This window comes from Rhinichthys klamathensis, unplaced genomic scaffold, assembly GCF_029890125.1.
Source record: "Rhinichthys klamathensis goyatoka isolate OS25496 unplaced genomic scaffold, OSU_Roscu_1.1 h1tg000060l_1, whole genome shotgun sequence".
Lineage (NCBI taxonomy): Eukaryota > Metazoa > Chordata > Actinopteri > Cypriniformes > Leuciscidae > Rhinichthys > Rhinichthys klamathensis.
The window spans coordinates 1,600,244-1,620,151 of record NW_026606605.1 but is presented as its reverse complement, the minus strand read 5'-3'; the positions used below and the strand labels follow the sequence as shown (position 1 = coordinate 1,620,151).

At 38.2% G+C, this 19,908-nt stretch overlaps 3 protein-coding genes across 4 annotated transcripts; 2 read left to right on the top strand and 1 right to left on the bottom strand.

The window, feature by feature from the left end:
- Positions 1-15: 15 nt before the first annotated feature.
- On the bottom strand, positions 16-5,035 carry zcchc17 (zinc finger, CCHC domain containing 17). The gene is made up of 7 exons (XM_056249533.1): positions 4,925-5,035; positions 4,785-4,842; positions 3,866-3,966; positions 3,630-3,721; positions 1,534-1,634; positions 620-738; positions 16-461 (listed from the first exon to the last, which is right to left on the bottom strand). Exons 1-7 carry the CDS (start codon positions 5,018-5,020, stop codon positions 297-299), a joined length of 732 nt encoding a protein of 243 aa, XP_056105508.1. The 5' UTR covers positions 5,021-5,035; the 3' UTR covers positions 16-296.
- A 735-nt stretch (positions 5,036-5,770) lies between these two features.
- Positions 5,771-11,816, top strand: snrnp40 (small nuclear ribonucleoprotein 40 (U5)). Its single transcript, XM_056249532.1, has 10 exons — positions 5,771-6,015; positions 7,531-7,660; positions 7,743-7,836; positions 8,159-8,324; positions 9,651-9,773; positions 9,868-9,988; positions 10,178-10,260; positions 11,214-11,275; positions 11,358-11,461; positions 11,573-11,816. The coding sequence occupies exons 1-10, from the start codon at positions 5,905-5,907 to the stop codon at positions 11,620-11,622; spliced, it is 1,044 nt and encodes a 347-aa protein (XP_056105507.1). The 5' UTR covers positions 5,771-5,904; the 3' UTR covers positions 11,623-11,816.
- A 670-nt stretch (positions 11,817-12,486) lies between these two features.
- nkain1 (sodium/potassium transporting ATPase interacting 1) lies at positions 12,487-19,164 on the top strand. Of its 2 annotated transcripts, none has more exons than XM_056249531.1 (8): positions 12,487-12,709; positions 12,919-13,223; positions 15,173-15,310; positions 15,454-15,534; positions 16,472-16,669; positions 16,768-16,828; positions 16,911-16,992; positions 18,338-19,164. In XM_056249531.1, exons 2-8 carry the CDS (start codon positions 13,170-13,172, stop codon positions 18,345-18,347), a joined length of 624 nt encoding a protein of 207 aa, XP_056105506.1. In that variant the 5' UTR covers positions 12,487-12,709; positions 12,919-13,169; the 3' UTR covers positions 18,348-19,164. The 2 variants fall into 2 exon arrangements, with proteins under 2 accessions (XP_056105506.1, XP_056105505.1); XM_056249530.1 differs by having other exon boundaries at positions 12,487-12,713.
- Positions 19,165-19,908: the final 744 nt, after the last annotated feature.

Genomic DNA, 19,908 nt, shown 5'->3' with positions numbered 1-19,908 from the left:
GGACGCTTATATTTCCGTGAGGTCTTTCTAATTTAAGCATGTTCCCGTGTCTGCCGGCTGACGTGCTCGTGTTCTATATCGAGCGCATGGGTCTGTGTGTTTCTGGGTGAAGGGCCATTCAGAGGTTGTGCAGTGAACCTTTTAACCTTCACACAAGAAGCCAGTCTCTTTTAATGGTCAAATAATTTTTAATATGAACAGAAAAATACACTCCAAAATTGACCAGACACATTTAATCTGGATAAACCTGCAAATAAAACGACATGCGCAAGTTTGAATCGATTTGCAAACCAAAATTACTTCGCCTTGTGTTTGTGTTTCTTGTGTTTTTTCTTCTTGTCCGAGTGTGTGTGTGAATGCTTCGGCCGTTTGGCATCTTCAGCGCCGCTATCAGATGAAGAACTCTCTCTCTTCTTTTCTTTCTCTTTCTTTTTCTTCTTTTCTTTCTTTGCCTTCTTTTCCTGCATGAAAAAGGGCATCATGAGCATGCAAATGAAAGTTGTCTGTAATAGTAGAGAAGTATTGCAGAATTTGGTGGCAAGTGAGCAAGGTTACACAACCGCTTGCTTGCAGAGTGTCATCTGGCGCAATAATTTTGGTGTCTGGGGTGTGTCCGCACCTTTTTACGTTTCTGGGGCTCTGACTGGGTGTTCTGGTTGCTGGTCGGCTCCTCCTCCTCTTCTGGCACTAAACTGTACTGCAGGCCAGGCTTAGAGAAGCAGTCCTTTGCAAAGTGACCTTGCATGCATGCAAACATACATACACGTCATTATTTAAAACCTGAACACAGTCATAACAGGTGTTCAGGGATTACACATACAACCTGCAAATGAAGGCCGTGAAAGTGACACGCTCAATGATTGTGTATGAAATCCAATTAAAAGTGTTTGCTGTAATATACACTAGTTTGTGGACAACAACATCAGACAACATTTTTATATTTCAAGTAAATGCTGTTCTTTTGAACTTTCTACTCATCAGAGTCCTGAACAAATGTATCAAGATTTCAAGCAGATCAACGGTTTTTAACATTTATAAAAATCAAAAATGCAATCAGCAGAATGATTTCTAAAGGATCATGTGACACTAAAAATGCTTTGCATCACAGGAATAAATTGCATTTTAAAATATCTTCAAATAGCTATTTTAAATTGTAATAATATTTCACGAAATTACGATCCAATAAATGCTGCCTTGGTGAGCAGAAGAGTGTTCATACTAAACAGACCACAACATTTTAACTATTGCAATGACAATTAGAAACACTTATGCTTTAAATATAAGTCACATCACGACTAACTTCGTCCTTCATATAATCTAAGCTATAGTGGGTTTTCAGCAGATTTGTCTTAGTTTTACCCGAACATGTACTCAAGTCAAAGTAGTGAGGAAAAATAATGATTTTCATTTGGCTAAATCTTGTTGATACAGCATTTCAGTTGAGCTTGCAATAAAATCAGGCAGTCTGTAAAGGGTTAAGAGTCTAATGTGCACTAGAATTGGGTCAGGTTGACACAACCTGGAGTTTCGTACCAATGCAGCCACACTTTTTGCATGTGGTGTTGAGCACAGCCTCCAAAGTGATCTTCTGCCCGCCGTAATCTCTGAACTGTCTCCGGCGACGCTCGTCCTGTCTGAGTGAACAACATTCATTAAGCATATAGTTACTACTACAGTATATGGCCTGGTTTCACAGATAGGGCTTAGATTAAGCCTTAGTTCAATTAGGGCATTTAAGTGGCTTTTTATAAACGTGCCTTAAAAAAACACATTACTGGTGTGCATCTTGAGACAAAACACTGGCTTTGACATATTTTAAGATATGCCACTGCAAGTTGCTTTCAGTTAAAACAGCTCAAACATGCATTTTAGTCTGGGACTAGACTTCAGCCTTGTCTGTGAAACCAGGGGTAGGGCTGCACGATTTGGGCCAAAATGATAATCACGATTATTTTGATCAATATTGCGATCACGATTAATTATCACGATTATTTGTTGATTTTAACCAAAACAAATTTTATTGCCACATAGGCTAATTATAACTGCTTTCACATCCATATTGTGCTACATTTCTGCTAATGTATGTGTATCTAAATAAAATAGGTCCTCTTATTCACCAAAATTCAGTGCATCTCCTTAAAGAATAAAGAAAACAATAAAGAAAATGTAGCAAAACTTCAACAGGGCACTATTTTACATTTTACATTGTGTAAATCTATTTTAGGAAGCAAAATATAAACTTGCATTGTACCTGCATAATGGATGTGAATAAAACACGCAAAATATACAATCAATAAAAAAACAAATATTCCATAACAGAATGTAACCAAATGAGAACATTTCAAGGCAGAACTGCACTATGGAAGTTCGATTAATGGATGAAATTCAGAGTCATTGTTATTTGACGCTTAATAAATGTAAAATGTTGTGGTAGGCCTACAGTGTCAGTGATTAGTTGTGAAGTCTTACTGCATAAATTTAATCTATTTAATTCTCCATGTGAAAGTTTATGTGCTCAAATTATTTCTATTTGTTAAACAATAGGTCAAAACAAGACGTTTGTAGGACTGATTATTGGAGTCCATTAATCGAACTTCCATGCCTCTTATGTAAGGGTTAATGCCCGACGAGGTGTCCGTTGTCAGGTTTTAATGGACGACGGCGAGGTGTAAACCGGCCGACGCGCAGCGGAGGACGGTTGCCTCCGCCGAAGTCCATTAAAACCTGACAACGGTCACCTCGAAGGGCATTAACCCGCTTATACCATGGTCACTTGCCAAATAAAACATTTTTAAAACATTAGTTTATATTTTAATTAGGCTAAATCTAGTTTTTTCAAATAATAACTTGCCTGACGATTTATTTAGCAACTTGAGATATTTATAGTCCGCTCAGCTTGTAGAACCCTTCAGGTTCAAAAATGCATTTTTTTTTTCATGAAACACAAAGGTAGGCATAGTTATTTTTTTATTGCACATAAAACACTTTGTGTTACACTAGTCTACACTAACCACAGCCTCCGAAGCACCGATGTAGGTCGACTCTCCGATGCTGGACTGGAGAGCCGTCAAATAAAGTCGGTGACAGGCCATCGATGCGAGAGCAGTCTGCGGGCTTACTGGGCTCCGTCAGTCCGTGAGAGACTGAAGATGAAATAACGAACGAAGTCGCTCATTGTAGTAGGCTATGTAATATCTAACTAACGTTGACTGCCTGTTGCTATGGTTACTCACACAGCTGTTGTAGGCAGCGCATTTATTTATTAATTTCGAATGGTAAACAGGCAGTTTCACCAGAACTACTTTAGGTGTCCTCTATCACTTTTTAACGGACACCCTGCAGCCAATCAGAATCGAGTATTCACCCAGACCATGGTATAAATAGTAAATATATATATGTAGTTTGTACCAATTTACTAATGCAATTTACTAATGCTCACACTCGGTCTCTCACGCGCACTGTCACTCAGTCTCTCTCGCGCGCGACACAATCGGTAGGCGCGCGCTGTTGCTTTGATCGTGGGAAGCCAAAATCGTGATCGTGATTAAAATTCGATTAATCGTGCAGCCCTAACCAGGGGTATTTAACCTAGTATAAATACAGCACTCATGTACAATAGATCCACTTACTCTGCCATGACGTTGTTGGGGTCTAGGTCCCGGCCAGTGCCTTGATTGACAGATTTCATAGAGAAGGACAGTTTGATTTTATCATCTTTCATCTGATAGTGGATAGAAAACAAAAAGCACTATTAAAAAAATATAACTGCATTATAAAAGACTCTAAATGAATCACTGCTGCGTGTCAAATTATAGTATCTATTTCACTTTTAGTGTTGGTATATCAGTGTTGTAATTGAATGTACCTCCGTGCCAATGACTTTTATCCACACTTGCTCCCCTACATCAACTATTTCAGATGGGTTTTCCACCCGACAGGATGACATCTCACTCTTATGAACCAGACCTGAAAAACAAATAAACATAAGTTATTATGTGTGTATTCATATTTGTTGATTTAAAAGGATAGTTCACCAAAAATTAAAATTCTGTCATTAATTATTCACCCTTATGAAGATCAAAACAAATGAAGATCTTTTTGATGAAATCTGAGAGCTTTTTGTCCTTCCATTGACAGCTACGCAACTACCATTTTTACGCTTTAAAAAGTTCATAAAGAGATCGTAAAACGAATCCATATGAATTGAGCGGTTTAGTCCAAAACTTCTGAAGAGACTCTGTCGCTTTAAATGTTGAACAGATTGGATTTAGGCTTTTATTCATATATAAACACGAACTCACACATCAGTTGTGGTAAACGGAAGCTCAAGCATGTTCACATGACGTGCGAGAACCAATGAGGTTCATTATCGTGTTACGCAGCACGATTGAGCTTCAGCAAGAACCAATGAAGTTTGTTCTCGCATTTCAAGCAGGTTCGATTGAGCTATTGTTTTAGTTTGCGGATCAAAAGCTTAATTTAAATCTGTTCAACATATAAAGTGATCGTGTCTCTTCAGAAATTCATATGGATTAGTTTTACAATCTCTTTATGAACTTTTAGAAGCGTCAAAGTGGTAGTTGCGTAGCTGTCAATGGAGGGACCCTCGGATTTTTATCAAAAAAGATCTTCATTTGTGTTCTGAAGATAAACGAAAGTCTTATGGGTTTGAAACGACATGAGGGTGAGTAAATAATGACAGAAGTTTCGTTTTTGGGTGAACTATCCCCTTTAAATGAGAACACACATCTCGGTAACTATCATTGGTAACTATCCAACTTTACCTTGTTTTCTGTATCCTGCAATCTTCACAAAAGCGCCGTATGTTGTAACGGACACTACCTAAATAAATAAGACATGGGAGATCAGTAAAAGGATATTTTTATGTGATTTTAGATTCTGCACGTTTACTCTTAGATCTAACCTCTCCCTTCAGAATGCTGTACATTGGTGGAATTCCATCCAGACCGGCTGGCTCTCTCGCCCACTCCTCCTCCATCACTCCTGCAGAGGTACACATGTATTAAACTAATCCAGCCACTGAGCACTGCATCTGAAGACGCCAGTTAGTGGGCCTTATGTGATATAAACTTACCAGATGGGTTCAACTTCAGATAGAGGACCGTTTACTGTAATTTGAAAGCAATCTATAAGTAAACTGCAATATGCACGTGATAAATTGTCGCAGTTTTAATTCCAAAAATATTTTTTTATCCCGATAAAATATGGTAAAATGTAAATACTGCCAGACACGTCACTCCACAATACACTAAAAAACATCACAACGCAAACCGTAAATACATGTAATAGACCATTAACTTACACTCTTCTTGTTTGAAAGCGATCTATAAGAAAATTCCAATATGCATGTGCTAAATAGTCGCAGTTTAAATTCCAAAAAAATTCATCCGATGAAAATATAGTAAATCCATAATACACTACAAAACATCACAACGCAAAACGTAAATACATGTAGACCATACACTCTTCTTGTTTGAAAGCGATCTATAAGAAAATTCCAGTATGCACGTGCTAAATAGTCGCAGTTTAAATTCCAAAAAAATTCATCCGATGAAAATATAGTAAATCCATAATACACTACAAAACATCACAACACTAAACGTAAATACATGTAGACCATGAACGTTACACTCCTCTTGTTTGGATGACACACGACTTCCGTGAGTGAGTGTATTCTCTTCCGGTTCAGAGTTTTAACAGTATCCAATAAGACCGCGAGGTGCGTGAGCCAGCCAATCAGAAGGCTTCGTGTTACCGGATGTGTTTTACTTGGCGAGCGTGTGTTGCTCGATGGTGGTGGGAAGCTCGGAATACTCATTCATTTGAAAAAAGCTCGCAGTTTTGAAACATTTAAATTTATTGTTTCATTTATTTATCACGACAATGATCGAACCGAAGAAGCGCGGTCTAGAGATGGCAGTCGTTCCCGTCGGTGTGAAGAGACCTCGGACAGAACTGGTGTCTGCAGCGCAGTCGCAACAACTCACTGCTATGGTAAAGAAACTGAGAGCTGAATTAGATTAAAACAACTAACTGTTGCTCATAGATGTATAAATGCCTATACTAGTAGTGGGGCTTTGATTCACTGACTCGAATCTTTTGAATCAATTCACCAAGGGCATTTGTTCAGTGTATAATTCTGCAGGTTACAGTGTTACGGCAATGTAACGGTTACGTTGTTATATTGACATTATACATTCACTTTCATTCCAGTCAGTGGAAATATCGAACAATTATGCAAACAGAACTAAAACAACTACAGAAAGAAAGAAAGAAAGAAAGAAAGAAAGAAAGAAAGAAAAAGTACCTGGGGTTGTTATAATATAAGCGTGTATATAAATAACAAATAATACTTTGTAAAACTCACAAACGTTTAAAGTCTTTATTAACTTTCTTAAACAAAGAGTCTCTAATACTGTCTATGTACAGCCAAACTTCAGTCAACAAAACCATAAAGTGTTTTTATTTACTAATCTTGCATTTATGAATGTGACATTTGGTCAAAAATACAAGTAAACTAATTAAATGAAGGCACTTTCATCTATTCAGTGAAGCTAAACGTGGAAGAGGTCTTGAACACTGAATACTTTCATTGATACACTTCTATATGTCACATCATAATATTGTTACGACAGTAAGTGAAGACAAGTAGTATGAGCGAGTCATTTAGTCATTCTCAATCGTTCGCAACTAAAACCAGTGATAAAACCAGTCATTTTTATCAGTGTTGGGTGTAATTAATCACTGTAATTTAACTAATTTTCCCTTTGAAAAGTAAAGTAAGGGATTACTCTTATTTTTTTGTAATTTAATTACAGTTTACAGTTTACTTTTGATGTAATTGCATAAAATACTGTATAGACTATAGAACAATTCCATATAAAACAGTGGATTTAACATCAAAATTTAATGTTAAAATATCTATTTTAAATCTATTTATATACTTTGGTCAGTTCAAGAATAATTTATGCAATTTTTAATTATTTATTTGAAAGAATCAGAAGTGCAGTTTCATTCCTATCCTTGTAATGTTCAACTGTTTGAGGTTGATATATATGGGATTTGGAAAGTAATAAGTAATCCAATACTTTTGAGAGAGCGTAATTAGTACATTAATCTAAATGGACTGTTAAAGATGTAATTAGCAGCTAGTAATTTATTACTTTTTCAGAGTAACTTACCCAACACTGCTTGCTTATTATCCTTTATTGCACTTTGTGTGTATACAAATCTACCATGCGTTTAAGCATCATACATATTTCCCTCACCAATAACAACATTAATAAAGAACATTTCACACGCTTTAAAAAGGAGAGACTACAGTACATGAAAAAATTAGTGCATGGAAGCGAACGAGAAGGATTTGCTTCACTTAAAAGGTTAGTTTAAAATCGATTTCAGATTTCAGAACAGATTAGCATCTGCAGTCAAATGATAGGGGGGCTTCTTCATCCTTGAGGATTTATAAGAGCACCTGCATAAACACTAATCTGTTTGTGTTAATGTCAGGGCCCCCCCCGCAGCTCCAGTCTGCAGGCTCCCATAATGCTGCTCTCCGGTCACGAAGGGGAAGTTTACTGCTGCAAGTTTCACCCCAATGGAGCCACACTAGCCTCTTCTGGATATGACCGCCTCATCTGTGAGTCACATGACTTTGACTATTTTATATTATTATATTGATTTGCTTTTATTGATTATGTCTGATTTTCATGTTCTTGTAGTGATGTGGAATGTCTATGGAGAATGTGAGAATTATGCCACGCTTAAAGGCCACACTGGAGCTGTGATGGAGCTTCATTATAATACGGACGGCAGGTGCGTTTGTGGGACAGATATTGTTCTAGAAAAAGCTTCCTGTTGCATTTACACTCAAAAATAAAGGTTTCAAAGGGTGTGATGCCATAGAAGAACCATTTTTGGTGGAACCTTTCAGTGAACAGTTCTTAAAAGAACCTTTTTTTTTTCTTAGTAAAAAGTTAAAGAACATTTTTCCACTATTAAGAACCTTTTGTGCAATGGAAAGATTCCATGGATGTTAAAGGTTCTTTATGGAACCAAAGAATTCTTGAGAATGTACACAAGAATAATGCATACACTAGTATATATCACATACTCAGTGTGTGCTTGTGTCTTCCAGTCTGCTGTTCTCCGCCAGTACAGACAAGACCGTATGCGTGTGGGACAGTGAGACAGGGGAGCGTGTGAAGCGTCTGAAAGGTCACACTTCCTTTGTGAACTCATGTTTTCCGGCTCGCCGCGGCCCACAGCTGGCCTGTACAGGCAGCGATGATGGAACTGTAAAGGTAAACATGACACCAATCGACCCCCGAGTCTAGACTGGAAACCCACAAGAAGTCTTTGACATGTCTCGACCTTTTGAATCTTAAACAAAAAACTCCAATGCATTTTCAATCTGGCCCAGGATATAGTCAAAATGGCCTAGTTTATATGACCTGGTTTGTGTCACGAACCCAATCTCCCTTTTAAGTCAAAATCTCCACTATCATAGTCTCTCTGGTATAAACAGGCAAATAGCTAATCAATAGGAGTGTAACAATATATCGTCACAATATATCATAATACAAAAATGCAACGATATGTATCGTGGATAGTGACAAACTGTATTGTGAATAGTTCACCCAAAATAAAAATTACTGTGAGAAATTATTCATTTTTTCAGTCAGTACCACATTAAACTACTATATATAATGTTGAATATAATGTATAATAATGCAATGGGGGAATATTTGTGGGTCCTGATAATGCCAAATGTCTCCTGCTATCAGTAAAATGTGGCTTACATTTATTTTAAATATATCTAGTCAGTGTCAGTGCAAGCATATTCGTCTAAAATAATTCAGTATGTTAAGCTTCAGAATCATGAATATTTTTATTCTGGTGTCATTATTGTCCTGTGCTTTGGGTTATCAGCACCAAGTCAAAGCCTATGCATTTACACCTCAGTAATATCAAATTTAGATTTTAATCACCAGTAAATGTTTTGTTTTATGTCTTGGAGTATCGCAATAATATTGTATCATGAGTTCAGTATGGTGATATGTATCGAATCGTGACTTCATGACATGAGGGTATCGTTTCACCCCGACTAATCAATAAATTAAAGATTGCCGTCTGTATTATGATAGTTGTTTTTTTTGTTTTTATTGAATTTTTTCTTATCACAATAAACAATAAAAATGTCTGACAAAGAAGAAAAATATGACATTCTCAAAATGTACAATATAACCTTATTCTATTGTAAACTAAGAGTCACACCTCCTGCAAATCATCTGAAAAGACATTTTCTATACTGTTCACATGACAAGGGAGAACAAACTAGATTGAAAGAACTCAAAACAATAAAAATAGACAAAAACAAAATAATAACATAAACAAACTCAGCTCATCTGAAGTGTTATTAAACGATTATACAGTTTTTTAGCCTGGGCATTCTCAACCTTTATAAGACAGTTTTGAAACAGCAAAAGTTCATTTTTAAATGCAGACCATGTTATTATGATAGTTGTTACAGTAAGTCTTTAGGTTGTTGCTCATCATGCTTTTTAAATAAGAGTGTTCAGATGGTCTAAAAGTGTCCTTGGTTCCTCTTTGTTCATGTGTTGTTGTAGCTGTGGGACATCAGGAAGAAGGCCTCTGTTCACACGTTCCAGAACACGTATCAGGTTCTTAGTGTGACATTCAATGACACCAGTGACCAGATCATCTCAGGAGGCATCGACAACGACATAAAGGTCTGTGTGCAACAAATACTCTTCTGGGCTTTTTTTGCCTCAATGTTTTTGAATGTTTGTTTATTCTTGTCTGTATGTGTGTGTATTGCTGCAGGTGTGGGACCTCAGACAAAACAAACTGATTTACAGTATGCAGGGTCATGGAGACTCTGTGACCGGTCTGAGTCTCAGCGCAGATGGATCCTACCTGCTGTCTAACTCCATGGATAACAGCGGTAAGCTTACGTGTGTGTGTGTGTGTGCGTTTGTACACACACTACCATTCAAAAGTATTTAAAGAAGTCTTTCATGTTCACCCTAAAGAAACATACTGACCCTAAACTTTTGAATGGTAGTATATGTGAACCTGTTATTAATGAGTTTACATGTAAAACGTCTGCTGATGTTTTCTGTGTTTGAAACAGTGCGTGTCTGGGATATCCGTCCGTTTGCACCAAAGGAGAGGTGTGTGAAGATCTTTCAGGGAAATGTCCATAACTTTGAGAAGGTAAGCCCAATTCTCTTTGTATATATTTACAACAATAAAAAAGATTACCTTATTTTATAGTTCTTTTGTTGTTTATAAATAAATAGAGTATGTGATTTCCACTGTGATTGCTGCTATCAATTTTTTTTTAAAGCTAGACTTTAAGGGTGTGTTCACACGTGGCAGGTTTGGTTTGATTACAATGAACCCTGGTGCGATTGCTCTGTTAGTGCGGTTCATCTGAATAAGTGTAACGTTGTCATCCGAACCCTGATGACACCAAACAAGTGGACCGAGACCCTGAAAAGATGAGTTTCGGTCCGCTTCCAAACAAACTGGTGCGGTTTCGAATGAAATATGAACGCAACACAGACCAAAGACATGCAAATGAACCAAAAACGGTACATGATGTCACAAGATGCGACCCTAAAAAGGACAGAATGCTCAAGCATATCTGTTTTTTCTCGTCATAGTCGCGATGTTGCCCATCATCACAGTTCGGTACAGGCATCAGAAACGAGTCTCGTTGCAGCAGATCTTTGTTGAGGGATTCCTGACGCTGTTTTGACTCCTTTACACATTTTATAAGCTCTTCACAAGTTCACAGCTGGTCAAAATACCATCATATGTAGCTACGCACATACAACGAGCGCATTTATCCCAGAACACAGCATTGTTTTGGATGTTCGGTAAGTTCTGTCGTGAAATATACATAATAAAATCAGGTTGTGAACATATCCTTATGCCTTTTGGTTCAGTATATTTAGCTTTGGTGTTAAAATGCCAATGTGAATGCTAAGCGGACCATGACTAAATGTGTTTTTTTGTTGGTCCAAACCAAGTGAATCGAACTGCAAGTGTGAACACCCTTGATCAGGGGTGAATTAATGATGAATTATTTCAATAAACATCACTGAAGCTGAACTGGAAGTTCATAAAAAGTGTTTTGTAATTGAATGTTTTTTGTGTCTTAGAATCTTCTCAGATGCTGTTGGTCTCCTGATGGGGGGAAGATTGCAGCCGGTTCTGCTGACAGGTAAGGGTGTGTTTGTGTGCTTTATGCAGTGTTTGTGCATTATGATTATGTGTGAGGTTAATGTGGTGTGTTTGTGTTGTAGGTTTGTGTATATATGGGACACAACGACTCGTAGGATCCTTTATAAGCTGCCTGGTCATGCTGGGTCTGTCAATGAGGTGGCTTTCCATCCAGAAGAACCCATTGGTAAAAAAATATTTTATTCTAATAATAGAATATATAACTGGAATGATAAAGCGAGCACATTCTTCCCTTTTCTGCTCCATGTGTAACTCCATTATTTTATGTCTTTCACAGTTCTCTCTGGATCCAGTGATAAGCGCCTCTACATCGGAGAGATTCAGTAGCTGTGTTTGTGTGTGCGAATGCGGTTTATGTGTGTGACTGAATGTGAGAATGAGAAGAGGATGGGCAGATGGAGATATTATTTGGAATTTTGCCATTTGTATTTGGTTGGGAAATTGTGATGACCAGTTGGGGGGGAAATGTGATGGAAAAACGTTGGCTTTTTTATGCTTTTAATAAACTTGTTTCCAAAATTTGTATGCGCACCGTCTTTGTAAATGAAGTATGGTGTGTATATATATATATATATATATATGTATGTATATATGTGTGTGTGTGTGTGTTTATTTATATATATATATATGGGCTGTCAAATCGATTAATCACATCTAACATAAGTTTGTATAATATGTGTGTTGCAAAATGTATTAAACATGGTAAAAGTAATCATTTATGAATTAAGCAGTGTAATCCAAATCTTCTGAAAAGAAACAATTGCTTCATATGATGAATTTATTTAATTTAGACTTTAATTCATATTTATACATAAACAGTGCACATATCACATCAAATATGATCAACAACACAGAAGAAAACAGAATATCATCAGTCAAAACACTCCCTTATTGTTTGAAGAGAAACTAAAAATTGTGATTTATTTGTGTACATTTTATATATATATATATATATATATACACATATGTGTGTGTTTATATATATGTGTCACGTGTGTATGTACAAAACACATGTACTGTATATGATATATATTACTGTAAGTGTGTGTGTACTAAAACTGTAGTGTATATTGTAGGCTACACCTTGCATACGTAAAATTAGTTTAAATATAGAAATGTTTCCACTTTGTAATAAGAGCGTCCGCAGCCGCATGATGGTTTTCTTTGTGCTCAGCCTCAGTAAAACGCCTCATGTCGTGCCAAGCGCGCGGCGAGCGTCTCTGTGCGGTTGCGCGAGCGGGTTGCAGTCAGACTCGCACGAGGGTGTCTGATTTCCACCCACAAACCCTCACCCTCCTCCCGGTGCCGATGTTGACAAAGAGCCGGGGCAGGAGGATGGTCTCTCAAACTACAGCGCCAGTCTGAGACCCCCGACGGTACATCGGCTCGGAAAAAACGAATACCGGACCTCACGGTAAGTCACAAAGGCTCGCTTTGTGCTCGCTCCGGATTTAATTTGCGTTATTTTCTTACCTCGCGCCCTTACACCCCCCCGCTCGCGCTCCGTCTGATGCTTATCATATGATGCTCATTTCTGCCAGTTAAACGCGCTCACTGACTCTTCCTCTGTTCTTTGTGCTATTTTTGGGGCTGTCTGCGCCTGGTACCCGGTGCGGAATGAAGGTGTGGCAGATCCGCTAAGATTGGGATCCTGTAGGACGCTTCGGTCAGGACAATTCCGCGGAGGAGGTCCGGTATGACCGGCAGACACCAGAAAGCATCGACTCACCGAAGCATGCACGCGGCCCGGTGGGCTTCTTGATGTTTTGAACGGTGATCGTGAAGCAAGACCCTGAAGCGCGCTGGACCTCACCGGGGACTCCGCTTTCTCCCGACGCCTCGCGGGGCCCAAGCCGTGCCTCAAGCGCGAGAGCATGGGTCCGTGCGACGGGAGGTGCACGCTGGTGGTCATCTGCTGCCTGCAGCTGGTAAGACAGTGTTGTTGATCATTAATTCATCTCTAGTCTTACCTGAACAGATATTGTGTGTGAGAGAGAGAGCGCAGGGTATCCACTGGCCTGAGGTTGTGATTTGGAAGAGGTGAAGCCAAGGGACAAGATGCCCTGGTTCCCTTTTCAGTCGAGTCACCTGTCAAAACTTTGCTTTATACTTCATGCCTTTGCTTCAAACTTCATGCCCCAGATATGTTTGCATATGCGTGATTTGTTTGTGTAACACACAGATGAGGTGCATGTGAGGATGAGGGTCTCCTGAGGAAGGGGCTCTACTCTCATAGGGCTGTGGGCCGGGGCTCCAGGCAGTTTCCATGGAAACAGCTGCAGCACAGAGCTTTGGGATTGCTCCTCTGTGTGTGGGGACTATATTTTTATTGACCATTTGCTTTAGTGGGTTTAATGGTCCACTGCAACCTGTGTGCTGCTGATTCATTGTTAAAGAGTTAGTTCAACCCCAAAATGAAAATTGTCCCATAATTTACTTACCCTCAAGCTGTCCTAGGTGTATATGACATTCTTCTTTTTAAGCCAAACGCAATCGGAGTTATCTTAAAAAATATCCTGGCTCTTCCAAGCTTTATAATGGCAGTGAATGGAGGACGAGATTTTGAAGGCCAAAAAAAAAAGCGCATCCATGCATCATAAAAGTGCTCCACACGGCTCCAGGGGTTAATAAAGTCCTTCTGAAGCAAAGCAATGCATTTTTGTGAGAAAAATATCCATATTTGTAACTTTATAAACTATAATCACTGGCTTCCGTTAACTGGCGTACGGGAGTCTAGTTCCCGCGGAAGAGTGACCTTTGACACGACGGATGACGAAGGATGTGGGAGTAGCGTGAGCTTAGGTGAGAGTAGACGCTTCTCTCGGTTCAAACATATAGGGCAAAAAACTCAAGCTCCTCCCACATTTCTCCTTTTAGACTTCTAATTCATGACCGGTGTTTGTTTTGATTGATCCTATTAATCAAAGCAAAGGGTCAGAGGTCAATCTTCCCTCAGAACTCAACTCGCGTACGGTAATAACGTTATAAATATGGATATTTTTCTCACAAAAAAAACGTTGCTTTTATTAACCCCTGGAGCCGTAAGTATTACTTTTATGATGGATGGATGCACTTTTTTGGGCTTCAAAATCTAAGGTACCATTCACTCCTATTATAAAGCTAGGATATTATTATATATATATAACTTTGATTGTGTTTGGCTGAAAGAAGAAAGTCATATACAACTAGGATGGGTTGAGGGTGAGTAAATTACGGGATAATTAAAATTTTTAGGTGAACTAACTCTTCAATAGTTATTCTCGCCGAATATTCTTTATAAAAATCTGAGTCGCCTAATTGTTATTAGAGTAATTAGAACTAAACTAATTAAAGTGCACAGCAAACATGGACCAGACACAGCTTTGGAGTTTGGCTAAACTAACCCTCCACCAGACTCTCTCCATCATCAAATTAACCCAAATATTTAATAAATGCATATGCGAAGCGGCAGAGAACATGCAGTACTTTGTCAATGATGGACGTTCCAGTGTACGAGAATCGCACTGGCGCAGATCCCCGTGGCTGATGATGATCCTTCTTGGAAGAATTTTCCATGGTTAATGTGCACTGGGCCGTTTCTTGGATGAATGCTGCGCACGTCAATCTCTGCCAAGAATAGTCGCCAGCAATACCAGATTTTGTGTACTACTTTCCTGCCAATGTAACTTGGGAGTCTGCAGCACAAGCTTGTTTTGCCAGTCTCATATTTGCCTAAATAAACCCAGTGTAGCTCATTTTGAAGTCTGCAATGATGTGGGACAAGGGTCGACAGCTATACGTGACATTATCTGTATTGGCACAAGCTTTTTGTGCACACGTATGCAATGCATAAAAGTTGAATGATTGTGCATGTAATCTGTTCTTGGTTTGTTCACAGGTCGCTGCATTACAGAGGCAGGTGTTTGACTTTTTGGGATATCAGTGGGCTCCCATCCTGGCCAATTTCCTCCACATTGTGGCCGTCATTTTGGGAGCATTTGGAACGGTGCAAATCCGCTCCAGATATCTAATACTGGTAGGCATAAGCATAATCATGGTGAGACAAACAAATGTCAGATGTAATTCACAAACGAAAATGGTGTATTTTTGAACACTACATGTCTCATATGTGTTCATTAGTTCATATTTGTGTGTGTTTGTGTGTGTGCGCACTTTCAGTATGCTGTATGGCTTGTGCTCTGGGTTGGCTGGAACTCTTTCATCATCTGTTTTTACCTGGAAGTTGGCCACCTGTCACAGGTAGGTGAATTTACTTCATTGCTCCAGACTCCAGTCATTGTTAGTCATTGTGTAAATACACCAAAGAGTCCGATTAAATGCTTGATATCATGCATTGTTATGCTTTAATCTTAAAGTCAACATGAAATGGCTTTTTTTCTTCTGTATTTTCAAGTGAAACTAAGGGCATTTTATTTAATTTTATTAATTGGGAATAGTTTTGATTATGAAAAGTGGGCTTCCCGTAAAAGAGTTTATTGGTTAACGTGATCTAATAGGAAAATTAGGGCTTGAGGACATTTTAACTCTTTCTTCGCCATTGACGGATTTTTCCTGCTTTCCGTGTTTTCACTGCTATACGATAGGATCTGGAAAAACAATAAAAACAATAAAAGCATTGCTAATGCACGTCGTAGTCTTAGAATAAAAACACGTTTTTCTCAGCTTTTTGTTCAAAATGTTGCTTTTTTTATGAAACACCCACATTCAAGTGTTGATAAAAAAAGAATGCATAGAAAAAAGCTAGAATAATTGTTTTCTTTTGATATATTCATGCAACAAAATATTCTGGGGGCCATGAAAGTTTTGTGAAAATTATTAAAAATGCTGGCGGGGAAAGAGTTAATAGATTATGAAGACAAACATTTTTCTTTGGAACAGGATTATTATCATTAACTAAAACTGAATATTAAAAAAAAAATTATTAATAATAATAATGCTTAAATTAAATAAAAAATATGAATAGAAAAACTTCTAAATATTTCCTTGGCAATAAATTGATATAAGTTTGTACAAGTTAAATTAAAATAAAAAAATTAACAAAATTACTAAAATTTAAACAAAAATTACCATGAAAACTAAAAATTGTATTTGAAATATTAATAAAACTAAAATAGAGTAAATAAAACTCAGTCAAAGTTGAGCTAATGATTTTTTTTCTGTTTGTGTTCTTCTTCAGGACAAGGATTTTCTAATGACATTTAACACATCGCTTCATCGTTCCTGGTGGATGGAGAACGGGCCCGGTTGCTTAGTTACTCCAGTGCCTGACTCACCATTGGCTCCTCAGGATCATCATGTGATCACTGTCAGTGGCTGCCTACTGGATTACCAGTACATAGAGGTGGTCAGCTCAGCCTTGCAAGTGTTTCTTGCAGTGAGTGCTTCCGTTTGATCTCCTTTCTTTACATGTACAAAAGTAAATGCATATGAATGTTTGGCCAGTTCACGTATTGTTTTGGTTCTGTGTTTCAGCTCTTTGGATTTGTTTATGCCTGCTATGTCAGTCGAGTCTTCCTGGATGACGAGGACAGCTGTAAGTGTTCTGTATTTGGAAATCTGCTGTTAGAAACTGAATCACAATGATATTGAAGTTTTGATGAGTGTCTCTTTTGCAGTTGATTTCATTGGTGGATTGGACTCTTATAGTTACCAGCCTCCACAAAAGAGTTCTCACTTACAGCTGCAGCCTCTCTATACGTAAGTACTCGTTCAATTAGGCATTCTTTACTAAAAATTGTACTCTTTCAAAACGTTGTCTGAACTTGTCTCTATAAAAAAAACCTTTTTTTTTTAAATATAGTGTGTGATGGGACTATGTTTAATTGTATTTATTTGATTTTTCCACACGGAATAACAAGTGCACAAATAAAAAACCCACTTGCAACAAGATAAAATGTTGCAACAAGATGGCTGCCTCCGAAATTACATACTTCCCTACTATATAGTAGGCGAAAAATGTCTGAAATCACAGTACTCATAAAAGAGTAATCAAAAAGTACCCCGATGACCTACTACTTCCGGTGAGATTCTGAAGTGTGCACACGATGGACACTTTACTATCCCATGAGGCCACGGGAGAGGATTTGTGAAGGACAGTGAAGCAACACAACTGACTCCGTAGGTCACATGACAATAACAAAGTATGGATTTCATTCATACTTCCCATATTCATACTATATAGAACTTTTTTAGCTGTTGTGAAGTAATTATTCAAAATAAGTACCTGCGATTTCGGACGCAGCCATTGCATAAAAGAACGATGAGCATTTCAAAAAGTAGTGTGCCACATCGTTGTTACATCAAATTGTTTGTCCAGGTGGTGTCTAGTAAATTGATATATTTTATAATAAATATTTAAAATGATCAATTAAATAATTGATCAATTTACTTATTTACAATGTTCAATTGTTATTTAATTTTTTTTATGTTATTTTGCATTTTAATGTTACTTTTTCTTCAAGAAAAACATGTTAAAAGGACTGCTATGGGATACTTTCCATTTTGCCCAATATGGTCATTTAGTGGTGAAATTTTGCATACTTTGAGTTTGCACAGACAGTATAGGCACTATGTAATATAAAAATAGCGTAAGTAGTATGGAAGTACTTTAAACACTATGGCTGCATCCGAAATCACATACTTCCCTACTATATAGTAGGCAGAAAACAGTATGTGACAAAAGAAGTATGTCTGAATTCACAGTACTCATAAAATAGTAGGCAAAAGTACCCGGATGACCTACTACTTCCGGCGAGATTCTGAAGTGTGCATACGATGGACACTTTACTATCCCATGAGGCCACGGGAGAGGATTTGTGAATGGCAGTGACGCTGACAGATCACATGATAATGACAAAGTGGCGAACGTAGTACATCCAAATTACATTAATACTATATAGAACGTACCGTTTTAGTGTTCGCAGGGTAATGAAGTATCTCCTCAAGAGAGTGTGATTTCGGACGCAGCCACAGCCTACTAGTTTAGAAACTTCACTTTGTAAATGTATGTTTTTTATATTTATATATATATATTTATATCTAGGACTGGTTAAAAACCAGAAGAAAACCCCAACTTCAGAGGAAAACAACTGCTTATCTCTGAGAGATGAAGTCCTCTGCATTTTGGGAAATGTTCTACCAACTTCAACGTCTGTGTCTCTCAAACTTTGTCTCCCTCTATTGGAGAATATACATAGAGCCACACCAGCCAGAGTCACAGAGAGAGAACGAGCATATGGACAGGACCACGAGAAGGTGCTTACACAAGCATTATTAAATCAGACTTGAAGACAGTGACAGATCTTCTGTGTGTGTGTGTGTGTGTGTGTTCATATGTGCACAAGCACAAAGGCCTTTGTATATGTACATGTGTATTCACAAGGTGGGCGACCTTTGACCCAGGTAATCTTTGAGCACACGCCGGAGCCGCCCGCTCAGCTCTTTCTGGTGTGTGTGTGTGTGTGTGATTGTTTATACTCTGATATAAGACACTATAATGTAATGTGTTAGATGAATGTTTTAGGTTGGGTAGATGTGTATTTGAGGAATGCTGTAGGACTTTGTGCATGTAAAACTCACGACAGAGGAGTTGTGCCTCTGCTGGCCCTCATACGTCTGCGTGCATGAATGTGCGTTTCTGATTGTGTCGACATACACGGATAACACGTTTTGATATGTACTTATGCACCTGACGCATAATGTGACTAGCCATAAATGTTTATTTGAACACAAGCTTAGAATGAATGTATGTTAATGTACAATACTTGTTTCAGGAAGGCTGTGTTTGTGTGAGCGAGCGAGTGTGTGTGTGTGAGGGACACACCTGAAGGGTGGGACAGTTGTTCAGCATAATAAACTCTTTCTAGATTATTCTTTGTCTTGTTCACTTATAAATGCTCCACAGAGGGTTCGTGTGAAACAAAACACTGTTTTTGATGGATGAGGATAAAAAGCTCGGTCTCGTTTTCACAGGGCTAAGTGTGTAAAACTGTTGCTCCCTAGAGAGAGCTGCGAGTCAGATGTTTAGACAATGACCAAACCTGTTTTATCTCATTATACATCATTTGAAATAGTTCGCTCGCAGCCAATGAATGTCCTTCTGCCATTTACACAAAGGCAGGTTAAAGGGATAGTTCACTTTGAAATAAAGTTTTGATATGTTTTAGCTTACCTCAAGGGCATCCAAGATGTCTTTGTTTCCGCAGTAGTTTCAATTTTGATATTTTTAGGTCAAACCGTTCTTGTCTGTCAGTCATATAATGCAGGTCTATGGTCACCACCTCAAAGAGCATGCACAGAGAAGTCCAAATTAAACATGATTTAATGACTCGTAAATGTAAGCACACATTGATGGCCTAAGACACGAAACGAGCGGTTTGTGTGAGAAAACGAACAGTATTTATATCGTTTTTACCTCTTGTAACGCACAGACCGAAGCGCCCGCGCCCTCAGATCACTTGGACGTGGCTGTGGTTACAAGAGGTAAAAACGATATAAATACTGTTCGTTTTCTCACACAAACCGCTCGTTTCGTGTCTTAGGTCATCAATGTGTGCTTACATTTACGAGTCATTAAATCATGTTTAATTTGGACTTCTCTGTGCATGCTCTTTG